The following is an 18,184-nucleotide window of genomic DNA, read 5'->3' on the forward strand; positions in this document are numbered from 1 at the left end:
CGGTTCTGAAACGGGTAGGACCCTGCATTTTAACCGGTTAGAAAAAACGTTTTTTTCTAACCGGTTAAGTGGTCCTGCACCTTTCAGACCGCACACATTACCGTTTTAAAACGGTAAAAAAACGGCAATATACCGTTTTTAAAGTGCGGTCTGAAAGGGGCATGATAGTGTGGATGGTACAGTGACATTTGTGGGTGTGGGGGGGGGGGCTGTGTGTGCATGTTGTTTAGGTGTGTGTGTGTGTGCGCAATAGTATAGTAGGGTGTTTCTGAGTCAGCGGCTCCCCACTGGCGGAGGTCACGACACAGGAAAACAGGAGGCTGGGTAGTGATAGGGGTGTGTGGGCATAAGGGGGACAAAAGAGGAGGGTGGGAGATACTGTGCAGCTTCTGCCAGTGGGTGAGGGTCCAGCGTGGCAGTACAGGATGGTGGCCCTTAGTCAGTGTCTCCTCCTACTGGGTGGGAGTTCGGGTGCATGAGAGCAGGAGGCTGGGCTATGAGGCATGATAGGGGTATGTGGGCAAAACAGCGTCAGCGACTCCCCAGTGGTGGAAGTTACGGTTCAGGAGAGCAGGAAGCTGGGTAGTGATAGGGGTGTGTGTGTGTGAGTATACGGGGGACTAAAAAGGGGCTTAGGGGTGCCGTGATTTGCGGGAGGGGCGCGGGGGGTGCCGTGAATCAAGGGAGGGAGGGGGCGCAGGTATCGGCGAATCGCGGGAGAGGGCGGGGGTCCGCAAAGCGTGGGAGGGGGCGTGAATTGCGCAAGGGGGGGGTTGCGAATCGCGGGAGGGGGGGGTGCACGGGGCGCGATGAATCACCTAGTTGGTTATATATTCTTGTAGAAGGATGGTAGGATGTGTCATTCAGAATGCATTTACATAAACAGTAATAGTAGCAGTAAAAGATCTGACTTAAAACACCTACAGTAAAACAGAACAGGTGTTATATATTATACAAATAATTGGTTGATGATGTGTAGGTTGACGTGCACATAGTTCATAATTGTCACTGGAAAAAAATTGCTACACGAAAAAATCAACACAGAAAATTCAACACATGTAAATGTTGACATAAGTGTGGCACTTCATCGGTGTCCATGTCGACACATGAGAATGAATATGAAAACATTCAAAAAAAGAAAAATAAATCTTCAAAAACTCATGTCAACCTTTTTCATTGTCGACCATAGCCGTGCATGTGCCATTTAATCCTGGGGTTGCTTTGAATCGCGCGCGGGGGTGGGAGGAGGTGAGGGGTGTCCGCGAATCACGGGAGGAGGGGTCGTGGGTGGATGCCGTGAATTGTGGGAGGGGGCGCGGAGGGTTGCAGTGAATCGCGGGAGGGTGGGTCGCGGGGGCTTGCCGCAATGACAGGAGGGGGGGGTCAGGGGTGGGGAATTGCGGTTGGGGGGGTCGTGGGGGGCACCGTGAACCTCGCGAGGGGGGGCCCGGGGGGTTGGCGCGAATCGCGGGAGGGGGGGTCGCGGGGTGCCGTGAATCGCAGGAGGGGGGGTGTAACGGGGTGGGGCCGCGAATTGCGGGAGTCACCGGGGGTGCCGCGAATTGCAGGGGGTGTGCTGCAAATCGCAGGAGGGGGGTCGCGGGGGGTGCCGCGAATCGCCACAAGAAAAAATCAACACAGAAAGGTCAACACATGTAAATGTTGACATAAGTGTGGCACTTCATTGGTGTCCATGTCGACACATGAGAATGAATATAAAAACATTGAAAAAGTGAAAAATAAATCTTGTCAACCTTTTTTATTGTCGACCATAGCCATGTCAGTGTTTTGCATGTGCCATTTAATCGTGGGGATGCCGTGAATGGGGAAGGGGGAGGGAGGGAGGTGCATACCTCCCAACATGACCCTCTCCAGGAGGGACACATTGCTCTGTTTCTGGACTTTCTTCTTAATTTATGGATTACCATCACCTGTGCTTAAACACCTTTCTTATCAATTACCCTGTTTCAAATGACAGGTGATGACAATCATATATTAAGATGGAAGTCCACAAACAGAGCATTCTGTCCCTCCTGGAGAGGGTCATGTTGGGAGGTATGGAGGTGTGGGGCGCTCACCTGGTGTGTCTGGTGAGTAGCTGTGTCTTTGCTGTGTAACATGGAGAGGCAGAGGGTGTCTGGCACTGTCTGTGGGCTGAGAAAGCAAGTTGGGTGGGGAGGAGCCTGCACTAGAAATTGGAAATAATTGGGAATAATTATCAATTATTAAAGAGATGGTAGGTTGAGGAAAGGACTGACTAGAATTGAAAATGAAAAAATTATAATCTAACATCACCTACCAGCCTGTGCCCAAGGCTATGGCTTTAAGAAAAGTGATGGTCAGTGGTGCACCCCCGAGTCTAGGTACGTTTAATTGGAAAAGCAAAAAGAAAAAGAAACTCGGGTGGGGTGCACTCTTATTCCCCAATCTAAGACTTGCTAAGCTGCTCGAAAAAAGATTTTTTTATTTATTTTTTATAAGTATTTTTTATGCCAAGCGAACTAATTTATTTAAGAATAATATTGTGCAAAAATATTTAATAATAATTCATATGTTAATTATGCTGCTGTAGCTGTTTTTTTGTGAATAAATACAATACAGGTTTTTTGGTGTATTTATTTTGACAAATTTTTACTCTAATAGTAAAACCAATGTAATTGCCTCTAATTGCGAATTATCTGTAGATATTTGTAATGGGGCTGGTGAAGGGGATTGGCTGACCTTCATATATCCTCAATGCCTTTGTCATATTGGCATTATAAATTTTTTCTCAATGGAGGTATGGAGGTGTGGGGAGCTCACCTGGTGTGTCTGGTGAGTAGCTGTGTCTTTGCTGTGTAACATGGAGAGGCAGAGGGTGTCTGGCACTGTCTGTGGGCTCACTGGGCTGGTTCTCTGTCATGTGAGTCAGTCATGTGAGTCAGAGGCTCCACCCAGCGTTACAGCTTCAGACACACTTTGAGTGACAGATGTAGCCAAATATATAAGAGATTAGGCCCTGCGACGGGTGCGAGATCAGGCTAAATCAGGTGTTTAAACGCATTGGAACAGCACCTCGCACCCTTTGCAAATAATAGGATCGACCCAAAATTTAGGTATTAACTCCTTTTGCTAAAATACACCTGAATAAAACCTAATGTTGCACAATTAATTTCTTAGAGTCTACCAGTTACTGGTAGATAATGAAAGTGATTTAAGACAATACACCAGGCAGTCACATCTGATGAGTGCATTTCTAAAAGAGAGCTTCATCATGAAGTTCAAAAAGCAGGCAAATAAAATCACATAGGCAAAATGTCACTGAAAAGCACCAAAGGCTGTATAAACGTCTATCATACAGAAACGTGGAGAATATGGCACAGTTCTGAACAGGTCGTTCTCCCAAATCAAGCATCCATGGGAACCAGAGATGGGACATCAGTAAATAACAGATGACGACTGAGACTTTATTATAGAAAACTAATCACAGATTTATTGAGAACAATAAAAAACGGTTACATACCTGCGTCATTGCTCCTCCACGCAGCAGAAAGAACAGGGAATGGTTAATAAAAGAACAAAGCAGCAGAACAGTAAATAGAATACAGTGAAAACTTTTGCGGTCGCACATGTACGGATAACGGGGGTCAGCGGAGTATACCGCTCTGTGTGCGGGGTATACGGCTCTCAGGCTGCTGTGTGCGGGGTATACGGCTCTCAGGCTGCTGTGTGCGGGGTATACGACTCTGTGTTTGTGGGGTATACGGCTCTTAGGCTGCTGTGTATGGGGTATACGGCTCTTAGGCTGCTGTGTGCGGGGTATACGGCTCTCAGGCTGCTGTGTGTGTGTGGTATACGGATCTCAGGCTGCTGTGTGCGGGGTATACGGCTCTGTGTGTGTGTGGTATACGGCTCTCAGGCTGCTGTGTGCGGGGTATACGGCTCTCAGGCTGCTGTGTGCGGGGTATACGGCTCTCAGGCTGCTGTGTGTGTGTGGTATACGGATCTCAGGCTGCTGTGTGCGGGGTATGCGGCTCTCAGGCTGCTGTGTGCGGGGTATACGGCTCTCAGGCTGCTGTGTGTGGGGTATACGGCTCTCAGGCTGCTGTGTGCGGGGTATGCGGCTCTCAGGCTGCTGTGTGCGGGGTATACGGCTCTCAGGCTGCTGTGTGCAGGGTATGCGGCTCTCAGGCTGCTGTGTGCGGGGTATACGGCTCTCAGGCTGCTGTGTGCGGGGTATACGGCTCTCAGGCTGCTGTGTGCGGGGTATGCGGCTCTCAGGCTGCTGTGTGCGGGGTATGCGGCTCTCAGGCTGCTGTGTGCGGGGTATGCGGCTCTCAGGCTGCTGTGTGTGGGGTATACGGCTCTCAGGCTGCTGTGTGCGGGGTATACGGCTCTCAGGCTGCTGTGTGCGGGGTATACGGCTCTGTGTGTAGGGGGTATACGGCTCTCAGGCTGCTGTGTGCGGGGTATACGGCTCTCAGGCTGCCGTGTGCGGGGTATACGGCTCTCAGGCTGCTGTGTGCGGGGTATACGGCTCTGTGTGTAGGGGGTATACGGCTCTCAGGCTGCTGTGTGCGGGGTATACGGCTCTCAGGCTGCTGTGTGCGGGGTATACGGCTCTCAGGCTGCTGTGTGCGGGGTATACGGCTCTGTGTGTAGGGGGTATACGGCTCTCAGGCTGCTGTGTGCGGGGTATACGGCTCTCAGGCTGCTGTGTGCGGGGTATGCGGCTCTCAGGCTGCTGTGTGCGGGGTATGCGGCTCTCAGGCTGCTGTGTGCGGGGTATGCGGCTCTCAGGCTGCTGTGTGCGGGGTATGCGGCTCTCAGGCTGCTGTGTGCGGGGTATGCGGCTCTCAGGCTGCTGTGTGCGGGGTATACGGCTCTCAGGCTGCTGTGTGCGGGGTATGCGGCTCTCAGGCTGCTGTGTGCGGGGTATGCGGCTCTCAGGCTGCTGTGTGCGGGGTAAATGGCTCTCAGGCTGCTGTGTGCAGGGTATGCGGCTCTCAGGCTGCTGTGTGCAGGGTATACGGCTCTCAGGCTGCTGTGTATGGGGTATGCGGCTCTCAGGCTGCTGTGTGCAGGGTATGTGGCTCTCAGGCTGCTGTGTGCGGGGCATGCGGCTCTGTGTGTGTGGTATACGGCTCTCAGGCTGCTGTGTGCGGGGTATGCGGCTCTCAGGCTGCTGTGTGCGGGGTATGCGGCTCTCAGGCTGCTGTGTGCGGGGCATGCGGCTCTCAGGCTGCTGTGTGCGGGGTATACGGCTCTGTGTGTGGTATACGGCTCTCAGGCTGCCGTGTGCGGGGTATACGGCTCTCAGGCTGCCGTGTGCGGGCTATACGGCTCTCAGGCTGCCGTGTGCGGGGTATACGGCTCTCAGGCTGCCGTGTGCGGGGTATGCGGCTCTCAGGCTGCTGTGTGCGGGGTATGCGGCTCTCAGGCTGCTGTGTGCGGGGTATGCGGCTCTCAGGCTGCTGTGTGTGGGGTATACAGCTCTGTGTGTGCGGTGTATACGGCTCTCAGGCTGCTGTGTGCGGGGTATACGGCTCTTATGCTGCTGTGTGCGGGGTAAACGGCTCTCAGGCTGCTGTGTGCGGGGTATACGGCTCTCAGGCTGCTGTGTGCGGGGTATACGGCTCTGTGTGCGGGGTATACGGCTCTCTGGCTGCTGTGTGCGGGGTATACGGCTCTCAGGCTGCTGTGTGCGGGGTATGCGGCTCTCAGGCTGCTGTGTGTCTCGGCTATTAGACTGGCAGTAAATCTCAGATAAGAGACAGCCCGGTGATAAATGATGACAGAGATTGATGGGACATGTCACACATTATAGACTCCGATTGTAAACAGTGTTATAAAGGCTATTTATAGAGCGTAACACATATAAGGTCACTGTCACATTACGGAGGCGTCTGGAGAACAATGGAAGACTGCGGTGAATGAGAGCAGACACTGAGCGAGGACAATACATCAGATCTGGGGATTGTGTGAGACACAGGGGGGCACTGTACAGCAGGAGCGTTACCGTCTTACTCCCAATACACGTCCTGACTGTAATACTATATAGTATATCCGCTTTCCACACACGCTGAGCCGTGCCGAGAACCAAGTCCTGACTGTAATATAGTATATCCGCTTCCCACACACGCTGAGCCGCGCGGAGAACACGTCCTGGGAACTAGTGACATCTGAGGCATGAGGCACTGTGGACCAACTCAGCCTATCAATGCACTAGGAACCAGTGACATAAATGAGGCATAAGGTATTGTGATCTATTTAGCCCATCAATTCACTAGGAACTTTTGAGGCTTGAGGCACTGTATGACCAATTCACTAGAACTAGTGCTATACCTAAGGCAGGAGGTACAGCGAGATCAGTTTTTTGTGTGAATTCACATGAGAGGCACGAGGCACAAACTGAAGTCATTGATAGGCTGCATTCTCAGGTATACCGGTTCTGCTCACAAAATGGCCACCTCTGCGGAGTGTTGTGCATGGCGTTACACATTAGGGTATACCAGTTCTGCTCACAAAATGGCTGCCACTGCTGTACAGATGTGCTGCTGAGAGACCCTCACATTGGGCGTGGCATTACACACAAGGTTATACCGGTTCTTTCTGCTCACAAAATGGCCACCTCTGCGTACAGATGTGCGGCTGAGAGACCCTCACATTGGGCGTGGCACTACACATTAGGGTATACCAGTTCTTTCTGCTTACAAAATGTCCGCCTCTGCTGACACATGTGCGGCTGAGAGACCCTCACGCTGGGCGTGGCATTACACATTAGGGTATACCAGTTCTTTCTGCTTACAAAATGTCCGCCTCTGCTGTACAGATGTGCGGCTGAGAGACCCTCACATTGGGCGTGGCATTACACATTAGGGTATACCAGTTCTTTCTGCTTACAAAATGGCCACCTCTGCGTACAGATGTGAGGCTGAGAGACCCTCACGCTGGGCTTGGCATTACACACTAGGGTATACCAGTTCTTTCTACTCACAAAATGGCCGCCTCTGCGTACAGATGTGAGGCTGAGAGACCCTCACGCTGGGCTTGGCATTACACACTAGGGTATACCAGTTCTTTCTACTCACAAAATTGCCGCCTCTGCTGTACAGATGAGCGGCTGATATACCCTCACGCTGGGCGTGGCATTATACATTAGGGTATACGCAGGGGCTTACTCTGACGGCTCCTCCGTGTAGTCCTTCAGCCTCTGCATCAGGGATTCCTCGCTCATCTCCATGGTCTCCGGGGGAACGCGCAGCAGCCAGGACACACGGGAGATCAGCACCCGGCTCCGAGCGTCGTAGTACCCTGCACAAAGACAGTCACACGCTTTACATGGGCAGTCACACCGCAACGGGAGAGCAAACACAGGGCTGCAGGATGTCTGTTACTAAACCCTATGTACTAACATTCCTTCTGTGCACCACTAAAGGTCGCCGTGGAGTTTGTCCATGTCTATGTCGAGGAATATTAGGTGGATAGGTTATCATGTCATCTGTGTAGACATAATGACAATTCATGTATGTGGCCAGCTGTATGCCGACAGTGCACCCATGTTCTCATACATAATGAAGCATTACCACGCTCCTCGGGGATAATACACTGTGGACACCTACGTTTTTGTTCTCATTTTCCTTTCTTATAACTAGTACCAGAAACAGGAAGAAATCCGTGGGATAATTCGGGAAAGGAATGACGCACGGCGCAGGAAAGCTGCTATAAAGCAATAAATACGTCTGGTTGGTGTACTTGCTGTGGACAGCAGGATATCGATGTCAGATTGCCGACACTGATGTAATGTTATATAAAGCGCTGTAACGGTGGTGGCATGATAACATTAAACAGGATGATTTATTATTAAGTTATCATACCAACACCAATACAATGCATGTCAACACACCAGTTCCCAGGCCGTCATCATAACAGTAACGCCAGGCCGGCAGCTGTGTGAGACGGAACGGTGCAACACTTCAACTGCTCCGTCGGCGCCACCTAGTGGCGGTGGCCTATAACTGGATAGCCCTAGATTAGAATGGACTAAAACCACAATAAAAGCATATTTTTTTAGTTTGGAATATTAGAGCAGGTAATTGAATACCGCCCATTGTCACCATATACTATGTGCTACATCTATCTGTATGGGCAACACCACCTGCGGGGGGCAGAATGCTCAGTACCCCCATATATCGGTGTGCTATCTCGTCATACAGGGGGAAGAAGCGGTATCAGAGCACAGAACTCCTCTATAGCGACCAGCCAGAGACACAAAAACCAACGTCACCTAATAAAATATGGTTTTGAGGCTCTGTCTTTTGTGAGAATCCAAATTACAGATCCTGCAAACAGCGAGATCCCTATAGGTCACACGGGATCCGTGTAGGTCACCGCGTGATCCGTGTAGGTCACCGCGTGATCCGTGTAGGTCACCGCGTGATCAGAGAAAGCAGAAGCTCTTTAAAAACAAATGTAGAGAACACTCCGTGTAACGCTGCCAAAAAAATGTTCTATTAAACCTTCAGAGCACTTTAACCTTTTATTATTACTATAAACCTATTACGGTATATATTTGACAGTAATGGTGTGTACACACGGTGAGATTCCAGTGCTATGCAATCTTTGCTATCTCTGTACTATTTACATACAATTCATACAATCTGCATTAGATTTGCGCTGTATAGTCATTGCTGCCGTCTATCTGGGTTTCGATTTGTGCTGTCACGGGAGCGCACATCGCAAGCGCAAGGTAAAAAACCTGTGCGATCTGCATGCGATTATGACTATATAGTCAAAATCTCATGTCAAATCTCACCGTGTGTACACAGCATAAGTCATACAGACGCGATCAATTTTCACACTGGAGAAAGAACTTTAGGCTAACGGGAGCGTTTTGCAGAAATGGTTTCCGTGGTAATAACTGCTCCGCGCTCCCTGCTGCTCCGGTTATGAGTGAGAATAAAAGAACAATACACACGGGGTGCAGATTACTGACAACAGATGGATTTCAGAATTAATGTTTACATCCCATAAATGCAGCGGCTCTGAGTATAGGATTCGCCATGAGTTGCGCAATTATCACTAGTCGCGGAGACAGATGCATCAATTGCACTTTTACATCCCATAAATGCAGCGGCTCTGAGTATAGGATTCGCTGCCGGTCTGCCACGAGCTGCGCAATTATCACTAGTCGCGGAGACAGATGCATCAATTGCACTTTTACATCCCATAAATGCAGCAGCTCTGAGTATAGGATTCGCTGCCGGTCTGCCATGAGCTGCGCAATTATCACTAGTCGCGGAGACATGCATCAATTGCACTTTTACATCCCATAAATGCAGCGGCTCTGAGTATAGGATCCGCCATGAGTTGCGCAATTATCACTAGTCGCGGGGACAGATGCATCAATTGCACTCTTACCGCCACTCTGCATTGTCACGAGTAAACTTAGGCTGCTGCGAGTTATTACGATATCAGCTCCCTCGGCTTATCAGACGCTCCCCGTCCTTGCAAGACCTCAACCGGCACTGAACACTCACCTGCTCATCAAAGCGTACCCTTGGTATAACCTAGTACCGGGGCCGCTCTCCCTACCTGCCACCTCATGTCCTGCCCATTTTTGCCATACTCACTTCCTGCCTTCAGGCCTCCTTGCGAGCACCTCATGTCACCTGTCCCCCTCCCCCTCGATCAGGGGTGGGGAACCTTTTTGTGCCAAGAGCCGTTTGTATGGGGAAAAAAAATCCTTCAGCGGCCATATGTAAAACTTTCTCTTACAAATTCCCCTGCTGCAGCCGTCCCACTCTCCGGCGGCTGCTGCTGAATAGGACTGACAGTCTCCTGCTGCAGCCGTCCCACGCTCTGGCGGCTGCTGCTGAATAGGACTGACAGTCTCCTGCTGCAGCCGTCCCACGCTCCGGCGGCTGCTGCTGAATAGGACTGACAGTCTCCTGCTGCAGCCGTCCCACGCTCCGGCGGCTGCCGCTGAATAGGACTGACAGTCTCCTGCTGCAGCCGTCCCACGCTCCGGCGGCTGCCGCTGAATAGGACTGACAGTCTCCTGCTGCAGCCGTCCCACGCTCCGGCGGCTGCTGCTGAATAGGACTGACAGTCTCCTGCTGCAGCCGTCCCACGCTCCGGCGGCTGCCACTGAATAGGACTGACAGTCTCCGACTGCTGCTGATTAAGAGGAATCTCGCGAGAACTACCGACCTCTCACGAGAATTCCCCTGTACTTGACTCCCGGCAAAGCCGCCGGGCGGGTGGGAGGGCCACTCAGACCAGCTACGGGGGCCACATACGACCCCCAAGCCTGAGGTTCCCCACCCCTGCTCTAGATCAAGCAGGTCCAACCTTGGCCCTCCAGCTGTTGTGAAACTACAAGTCCCATCATGCCTTGCCAGTTTTGCTATTAGGGAATGCTAAAACTATTGCGTTTATATTACACTATTACATACTGGGATGTGTAGTTTCACAGCAGCTGGAGGGCCAAGGTTGGACATGTCTGCCCTAGATTGTAAGCTCTGTAGATCAGGGGCCACTTCCCTCCTCATTTCTCCTCTCGCACTTCAATTACAGTTCTCTTCTTCTCAGCGACCGTCTTTAACCACAACATTTCTCACGTTTATCTCTACCAGCGACAACCCACCCCTTGTAGTACCCGGACACCTCCTCTGCTACCCTACAATCTCGGCTGTATTGTACTAATGTGTGCCCTATGTACGGCGCTGCCCCTTGTAGTACCCGGACACCTCCTCTGCTACCCTACAATCTCAGCTGTATTGTACTAATGTGTGCCCTATGTACGGCGCTGCCGGTGGTAGTACACGGACACCTCCTCTGCTTCCCTACATCTCAGCTGTATTGTACTAATGTGTGCCCTATGTACGGCGCTGCCCCTGGTAGTACCCGGACACCTCCTCTGCTACCCTACAATCTAAACTGTATTGTACTAATGTGTGCCCTATGTACGGTGCTGCCCCTGGTAGTACCCGGACACCTCCTCTGCTTCCCTACATCCCAGCTGTATTGTACTAATGTGTGCCCTATGTACAGCGCTACCCCTGGTAGTACACGGACACCTCCTCTGCTTCCCTACAATCTCAGCTGTATTGTACTAATGTGTGCCCTATGTACGGCGCTGCCCCTGGTATCTCTTCACTGGCTCCCCATTCCTTTCCGAGTTCTCTTTAAACTCCTCACCACCACCTACAAGGCTCTCTCCTCCTCCACCGCTCCTTACCTCTCTTCACTGATCTCTATCCACACTCCCTCTCGTCCTCTTCGCTCCATCGCTGACCACCAACTGACCTCTCACCTAATCACCTCCTCCCACTCCCGTGTCCAAGACTTCTCTCGCGCTGCCCCCCTGCACTGGAACAACCTCCCGCCACCCATCAGGCTTTCTGATTCCCTTACCTCCTTCAAGCGCTCCCTCAAAACCCACTTTTTTCGACTAGCCTATCCCTCCTCCTAACCTCTTTTGATCCTCCTATCCTGCCTCCGTTCTCCTCTGTTCCTACTTATCCGATTGTTTTTCGTTCGTCCACCCACCTCCTTTTAGTATGTTAACTCTTATGAGTAGGGTCCTCCTTCCTCACATCCTCACCCTACCTCTTTACCTCACGTGTGCTCCTGTCCTGTTCTTCCCTTCCTCTACTTCATCTTCAGTCTCCTCCACAATTTTGACACCTACTTCTGAACTGATGCTGATTTTAGTTCTACCAGCTATACCCCTATTCATACTGTATTTTTCAACACACCCTGTACGTTGCCTTGTCATTTGTTTTTTGTTTGCTATGTACGGCGCTGCGGACACTTTGCGGCGCCTTATAAATTAAAGTACTACTACTACTAGTACCTGGACACCTCCTCTGCTTCCCTACAATCTCAGCTGTATTGTACTAATGTGTGCCCTATGTACAGCACTGCCCCTGGTAGTACCCGGACACCTCCTCTGCTTCCCTACAATCTCAGCTGTATTGTACTAATGTGTGCCCTATGTACGGCGCTGCCCCTGGTAGTACCTGGACACCTCCTCTGCTACCCTACAATCTCAGCTGTATTGTACTAATGTGTGCCCTATGTACGGCGCTGCCCCTGGTAGTACCTGGACACCTCCTCTGCTTCCCTACATCCTAGCTGTATTGTACTAATGTGTGCCCTATGTATGGCGCTGCCCCTGGTAGTACCTGGACACCTCCTCTGCTTCCCTACATCCCAGCTGTATTGTACTAATGTGTGCCCTATGTACAGCGCTGCCCCTGGTAGTACCTGGACACCTCTTCTGCTTCCCTACAATCTCAGCTGTATTGTACTAATGTGTGCCCTATGTACGGAGCTGCCCCTGGTAGTACCCGGACACCTCCTCTGCTTCCCTACATCCCAGCTGTATTGTACTAATGTGTGCCCTATGTACAGCGCTGCCCCTGGTAGTACCCGGACACCTCCTCTCCTTCCCTACAATCTCAGCTGTATTGTACTAATGTGTGCCCTATGTACGGCGCTGCCCCTGGTAGTACACGGACACCTCCTCTCCTTCCCTACAATCTCAGCTATATTGTACTAATGTGTGCCCTATGTACAGCACTGCCCCTGGTAGTACCCGGACGCCTCCTCTGCTTCCCTACACCCCAGCTGTATTGTACTAATGTGTGCCCTGTGTACAGCGCAGTCCCTGGTAGTACCTGGACAGCTCCTCTGCTTCCCTACAATCTCAGCTGTATTGTACTAATGTGTGCCCTATGTACGGTGCTGCCCCGGGTAGTACCCGGAAACCTCCTCTGCTTCCCTGCATCCCAGCTGTTTTGTGTACTGAGCATTGTGCTGCTGTTACCTGTGCTGTTGTAGTGTCTCTGCCACTGTAATGTTCTGTGTCCCCTGTATTGTACTAATGTGTGCCCTATGTACAGCGCTGCTCCTGGTGTACACGGACACCTCCTCTGCTTCCCTACATCCCAGCTGTATTGTACTAATGTGTGCCCTATGTACAGCGCTGCCCCTGGTAGTACACAGACACCTCCTCTGCTTCCCTACATCTCAGCTGTATTGTAGTAATGTGTGCCCTATGTACAGCACTGCCCCTGGTAGTACACGGACACCTCCTATGCTTCCCTACAATCTCAGCTGTATTGTACTAATGTGTGCCCTATGTACGGCGCTGCCCCTGGTAGTACCCGGACACCTCCTCTGCTTCCCTACATCTCAGCTGTATTGTAGTAATGTGTGCCCTATGTACAGCACTGCCCCTGGTAGTACACGGACACCTCCTATGCTTCCCTACAATCTCAGCTGTATTGTACTAATGTGTGCCCTATGTACGGCGCTGCCCCTGGTAGTACACGGACACCTCCTCTGCTTCCCTACATCCCAGCTGTATTGTACTAATGTGTGCCCTATGTACAGCGCTGCCCCTGGTAGTACACAGACACCTCCTCTGCTTCCCTACATCTCAGCTGTATTGTAGTAATGTGTGCCCTATGTACAGCACTGCCCCTGGTAGTACACGGACACCTCCTATGCTTCCCTACAATCTCAGCTGTATTGTACTAATGTGTGCCCTATGTACGGCGCTGCCCCTGGTAGTACCCGGACACCTCCTCTGCTTCCCTACATCTCAGCTGTATTGTAGTAATGTGTGCCCTATGTACAGCACTGCCCCTGGTAGTACACGGACACCTCCTCTGCTTCCCTATATCCCAGCTGTATTGTACTAATGTGTGCCCTATGTCTTCGGCGCTGCCCCTGGTAGTACCCGGAAACCTCCTCTGCTTTCCTACATCCCAGCTGTTTTGTACTAGTGTGTGCCCTATGTACGGCACTGCCCCTGGTAGTACCCGGACGCCTCCTCTGCTTCCCTACAATCTCAGCTGTATTGACTAATGTGTGCCCTATGTACAGCACTGTCCCTGGTAGTACCCGGATACCTCCTCTGCTTCTCTACAATCTCAGCTGTATTGTACTAATGTGTGGCTTGGGGGCATATCATACACCTGCACACGTATATGTAACCATTATCTCTGAATTCTATTATCATGTAGTGTTCAAGATTGGTTACTATTACTACTCAGTGTGCTGGGGAACCAATGTCTTGTTACTGACTAAGTATTAACCCCTCCCTCATGCACCTGAGTAATATTACTGAACTAATTTGAGCATCTACCACTATCTGTATGTATGTTGTGAGAGGCAGAGAAGAGCTTGTATTAGGCTTGATGCAGGTCCTGATATGCCACATGGAGTAGTTTTGGGTTGCTCCAAGGTAGGTAGCTCTTAGTTTGGATATACTAAGTAAGTAGCCATTATCATGTGGCTCCTTTCTGGCTAATTGTAGACCCAATTTAGGGTAACAGTGGTGTGGGGTGCGGTGCCCCTGGACTGGTTGGGCTGGGTGGCTTTAGTGCGGCATGCCCTTACATTCTATTAACACACTTTTCCCTCACTAACACTATCTCTCTCTTATTTTAATTACATTTCATTTATCTCTCTCTTTATGTATAGCTTCGGCTTCCTATCACTAATTATTAACACTTAGTATCTCACTGGCATGCCGCACTGGGCCTCCTAGCTTATGATAGTTTTTGGGGTGCCGCACCCTGCACCTAGATATAGCGCTAGGGACCCCCAATATACAGAGAAGCCTTGACGCGGCTTGGGGGCATGTCATACACCTGCGCAGGTATATGTAACCAATATCTCTGAATTCTATTATCATGTAGTGCTCAAGATTGGTTACTAATACTACTCAGTGTGCCGGGGGAACCAATGTCTTGTTACTTACTAAGTATTAACCCCTCCCTTGCATGCACCTGAATAGTATTACTGAACTAATTTGAGCATCTACCACTATCTGTATGTGTATTGTGTACTGTGCATTGTGCTGCTGTTACCTGTGCTGTTGTAGTGCCTCGGTCACTGTAATGTTCTGTGTCCCCTGTATTGTACTAATGTGTGCCCTATGTACGGCGCTGCCCCTGGTAGTACACGGACACCTCCTCTGCTTCCCTACATCCCAGCTGTATTGTACTAATGTGTGCCCTATGTACAGCGCTACCCCTGGTAGTACACAGACACCTCCTCTGCTTCCCTACATCCCAGCTGTATTGTGTACTGAGCATTGTGCTGCTGTTACCTGCGCTGTTGTAGTGTCTCAGTCACTGTAGTGTTCTGTGTCCCCTGTATTGTACTAATGTGTGCCCTATATACGGCGCTGCCCCTGGTAGTACACAGACACCTCCTCTGCTTCTCTACATCCCAGCTGTACTGTACTGTACTAATGTGTGCCCTATGTACGGCGCTGCCCCTGGTAGTACACAGACACCTCCTCTGCTTCCCTACATCCCAGCTGTATTGTGTACTGAGCATTGTGCTGCTGTTACCTGCGCTGTTGTAGTGTCTCAGTCACTGTAATGTTCTGTGTCCCCTGTATTGTACTAATGTGTGCCCTATGTACGGCGCTGCCCCTGGTAGTACACAGACACCTCCTCTGCTTCCCTACATCCCAGCTGTATTGTGTACTGAGCATTGTGCTGCTGTTACCTGCGCTGTTGTAGTGTCTCAGTCACTGTAGTGTTCTGTGTCCCCTGTATTGTACTAATGTGTGCCCTATGTACGGCGGTGCCCCTGGTAGTACACGGACACCTCCTCTGCTTCTCTACATCTCACCTGTATTGTACTAATGTGTGCCCTATATACGGCGCTGCCCCTGGTAGTACACAGACACCTCCTCTGCTTCTCTACATCCCAGCTGTACTGTACTAATGTGTGCCCTATGTACGGCGCTGCCCCTGGTAGTACACAGACACCTCCTCTGCTTCCCTACATCCCAGCTGTATTGTGTACTGAGCATTGTGCTGCTGTTACCTGTGCTGTTGTAGTGTCTCAGTCACTGTAATGTTCTGTGTCCCCTGTAATGTACTAATGTGTGCCCTATGTACGGCGCTGCCCCTGGTAGTACACGGACCCCTCCTCTGCTTCCCTGTATTGTGTACTGAGAAGAGTGCTGCTAATTGTTATCTGTGCTCTGTTGTAGTTATATAGTTACTATAATGTTATGTTTTGTGTCCCCTGTATTGTTCTAATGTGTGCCCTATGTATGGTTTTGCCAACCACTTGTGGCACCATATAACTAAAATGTAATAATAATAATAATAATAATCATCAGTGCCTATAAATGTGATTAAAAATCCCAAACGTACCATCTCGGAGACAAAAAGACACCAGATCCTGTAAGGAAAGAGAATGAGTGTGAGGGAGGGATGTGGTCAAATTGGCAACATTTACAAGTGGACGTTCATAATGAGAAAATCATAACGTCAACAGGGAATTATTGTTGACATGTTCACTATGTTGACATGTGAAACGCTGACATTTTGCATGGACTATCAAAGAAGGTTTACGGTACGGGAGGTAAGTTTAGAGTTAGGCACAAATGGGGGTGGGGTTAGACTTAGGTTTAAGGTACGTGTGTGTGTGTGTGTGGGGGGGGGTTAGAGTTGGGCACTGGTGCTGCGGTCCCTTCTTCTTACATACAAGCGATACTTAACTCCCGGAGAGTTTTCGGAGCTATAGCCACAAATATACAATGATCAATGGGCCCCTGAACCCGCATCCGGGACCGAAGGCTGCGAGAGAGCACGACTATGCATCTCTGGATTAGATGGGTCTAGCGTGATATGTGATCTGTCGGCGAGTTCAGTGTTACCTGAGTTATAATAGCCGGGTTTTCCTTCATGACGGAATCTTCCAGGAGAACCTGAGCGAATGTGTCTGTTCCTTCTCCCCCCAATCCACTGGCAAACGCCTCCATGGCCGGAAGGACGGTTGGGCAAAGGGCTAACCACTGCGCCAAGTCACCCACAAACTTCCTGCAGAAATCCCTGCAGATGGCGACAACATAATGTTATGTTACAGCTGAGGATGGACGACAGGGTGACGGAGGAGACTCACAGGAATAATGTTATGTTACAGCTGAGGACTGACATCAGGGTGACGGAGGAGACTCAGGAATAATGTTACGTTACAGCTGAGGACTGACATCAGGGTGACGGAGGAGACTCAGGAATAATGTTACGTTACAGCTGAGGACTGACAACAGGGTGACGGAGGAGACTCAGGAATAATGTTACGTTACAGCGGAGGACTGACAACAGGGTGACGGAGGAGACTCAGGAATAATGTTACGTTACAGCGGAGGACTGACAACAGGGTGACGGAGGAGACTCAGGAATAATGTTACGTTACAGCTGAGGACTGACAATAGGGTGACGGAGGAGACTCAGGAATAATGTTACGTTACAGCTGGGGACTGACAACAGGGTGACGGAGGAGACTCAGGAATAATGTTACGTTACAGCTGAGGACTGACATCAGGGTGACGGAGGAGACTCAGGAATAATGTTATGTTACAGCTGAGGACTGACATCAGGGTGACGGAGGAGACTCAGGAATAATGTTACGTTACAGCTGAGGACTGACAATAGGGTGACGGAGGAGACTCAGGAATAATGTTACGTTACAGCTGAGGACTGACAATAGGGTGACGGAGGAGACTCAGGAATAATGTTATGTTACAGCTGAGGACTGACAACAGGGTGACGGAGGAGATTCAGGAGTAATGTTAAGTTACAGCTGAGGACTGACATCAGGGTGACGGAGGAGACTCAGGAATAATGTTATGTTACAGCTGAGGACTGACAACAGGGTGACGGAGGAGATTCAGGAATAATGTTATGTTACAGCTGAGGACTGACAACAGGGTGACGGAGGAGATTCAGGAATAATGTTACGTTACAGCTGAGGACTGACAATAGGGTGACGGAGGAGATTCAGGAATAATGTTACGTTACAGCTGAGGACTGACATCAGGGTGACGGAGGAGACTCAGGAATAATGTTACGTTACAGCTGAGGACTGACAATAGGGTGACGGAGGAGACTCAGGAATAATGTTACGTTACAGCTGAGGACTGACAACAGGGTGACGGAGGAGACTCAGGAATAATGTTACGTTACAGCTGAGGACTGACAACAGGGTGACGGAGGAGACTCAGGAATAATGTTACGTTACAGCTGAGGACTGACAATAGGGTGACGGAGGAGATTCAGGAATAATGTTACGTTACAGCTGAGGACTGACATCAGGGTGACGGAGGAGACTCAGGAATAATGTTACGTTACAGCTGAGGACTGACAATAGGGTGACGGAG

The 18,184-nt window shown here is 50.4% G+C and overlaps 1 protein-coding gene across 1 annotated transcript in view; it reads right to left on the reverse strand.

Annotated features, from left to right (window-relative positions):
• Nucleotides 1-18,184, reverse strand: part of TMCO4 (transmembrane and coiled-coil domains 4) — a 52,431-nt gene that overhangs the window by 21,819 nt on the left and 12,428 nt on the right. The window contains exons 3-5 of the mRNA XM_083161931.1: nt 16,682-16,856; nt 16,176-16,203; nt 7,161-7,293 (exon numbers count right to left, since the gene is read on the reverse strand). Coding sequence (XP_083018057.1) covers nt 7,161-7,293; nt 16,176-16,203; nt 16,682-16,856 — 336 coding nt within the window. The remainder of the gene's footprint in view (nt 1-7,160; nt 7,294-16,175; nt 16,204-16,681; nt 16,857-18,184) is intronic.

This window comes from Crinia signifera, chromosome 19 (assembly GCF_055691185.1).
Source record: "Crinia signifera chromosome 19, ASM5569118v1, whole genome shotgun sequence".
Classification (NCBI taxonomy): Eukaryota; Metazoa; Chordata; class Amphibia; order Anura; family Myobatrachidae; genus Crinia; species Crinia signifera.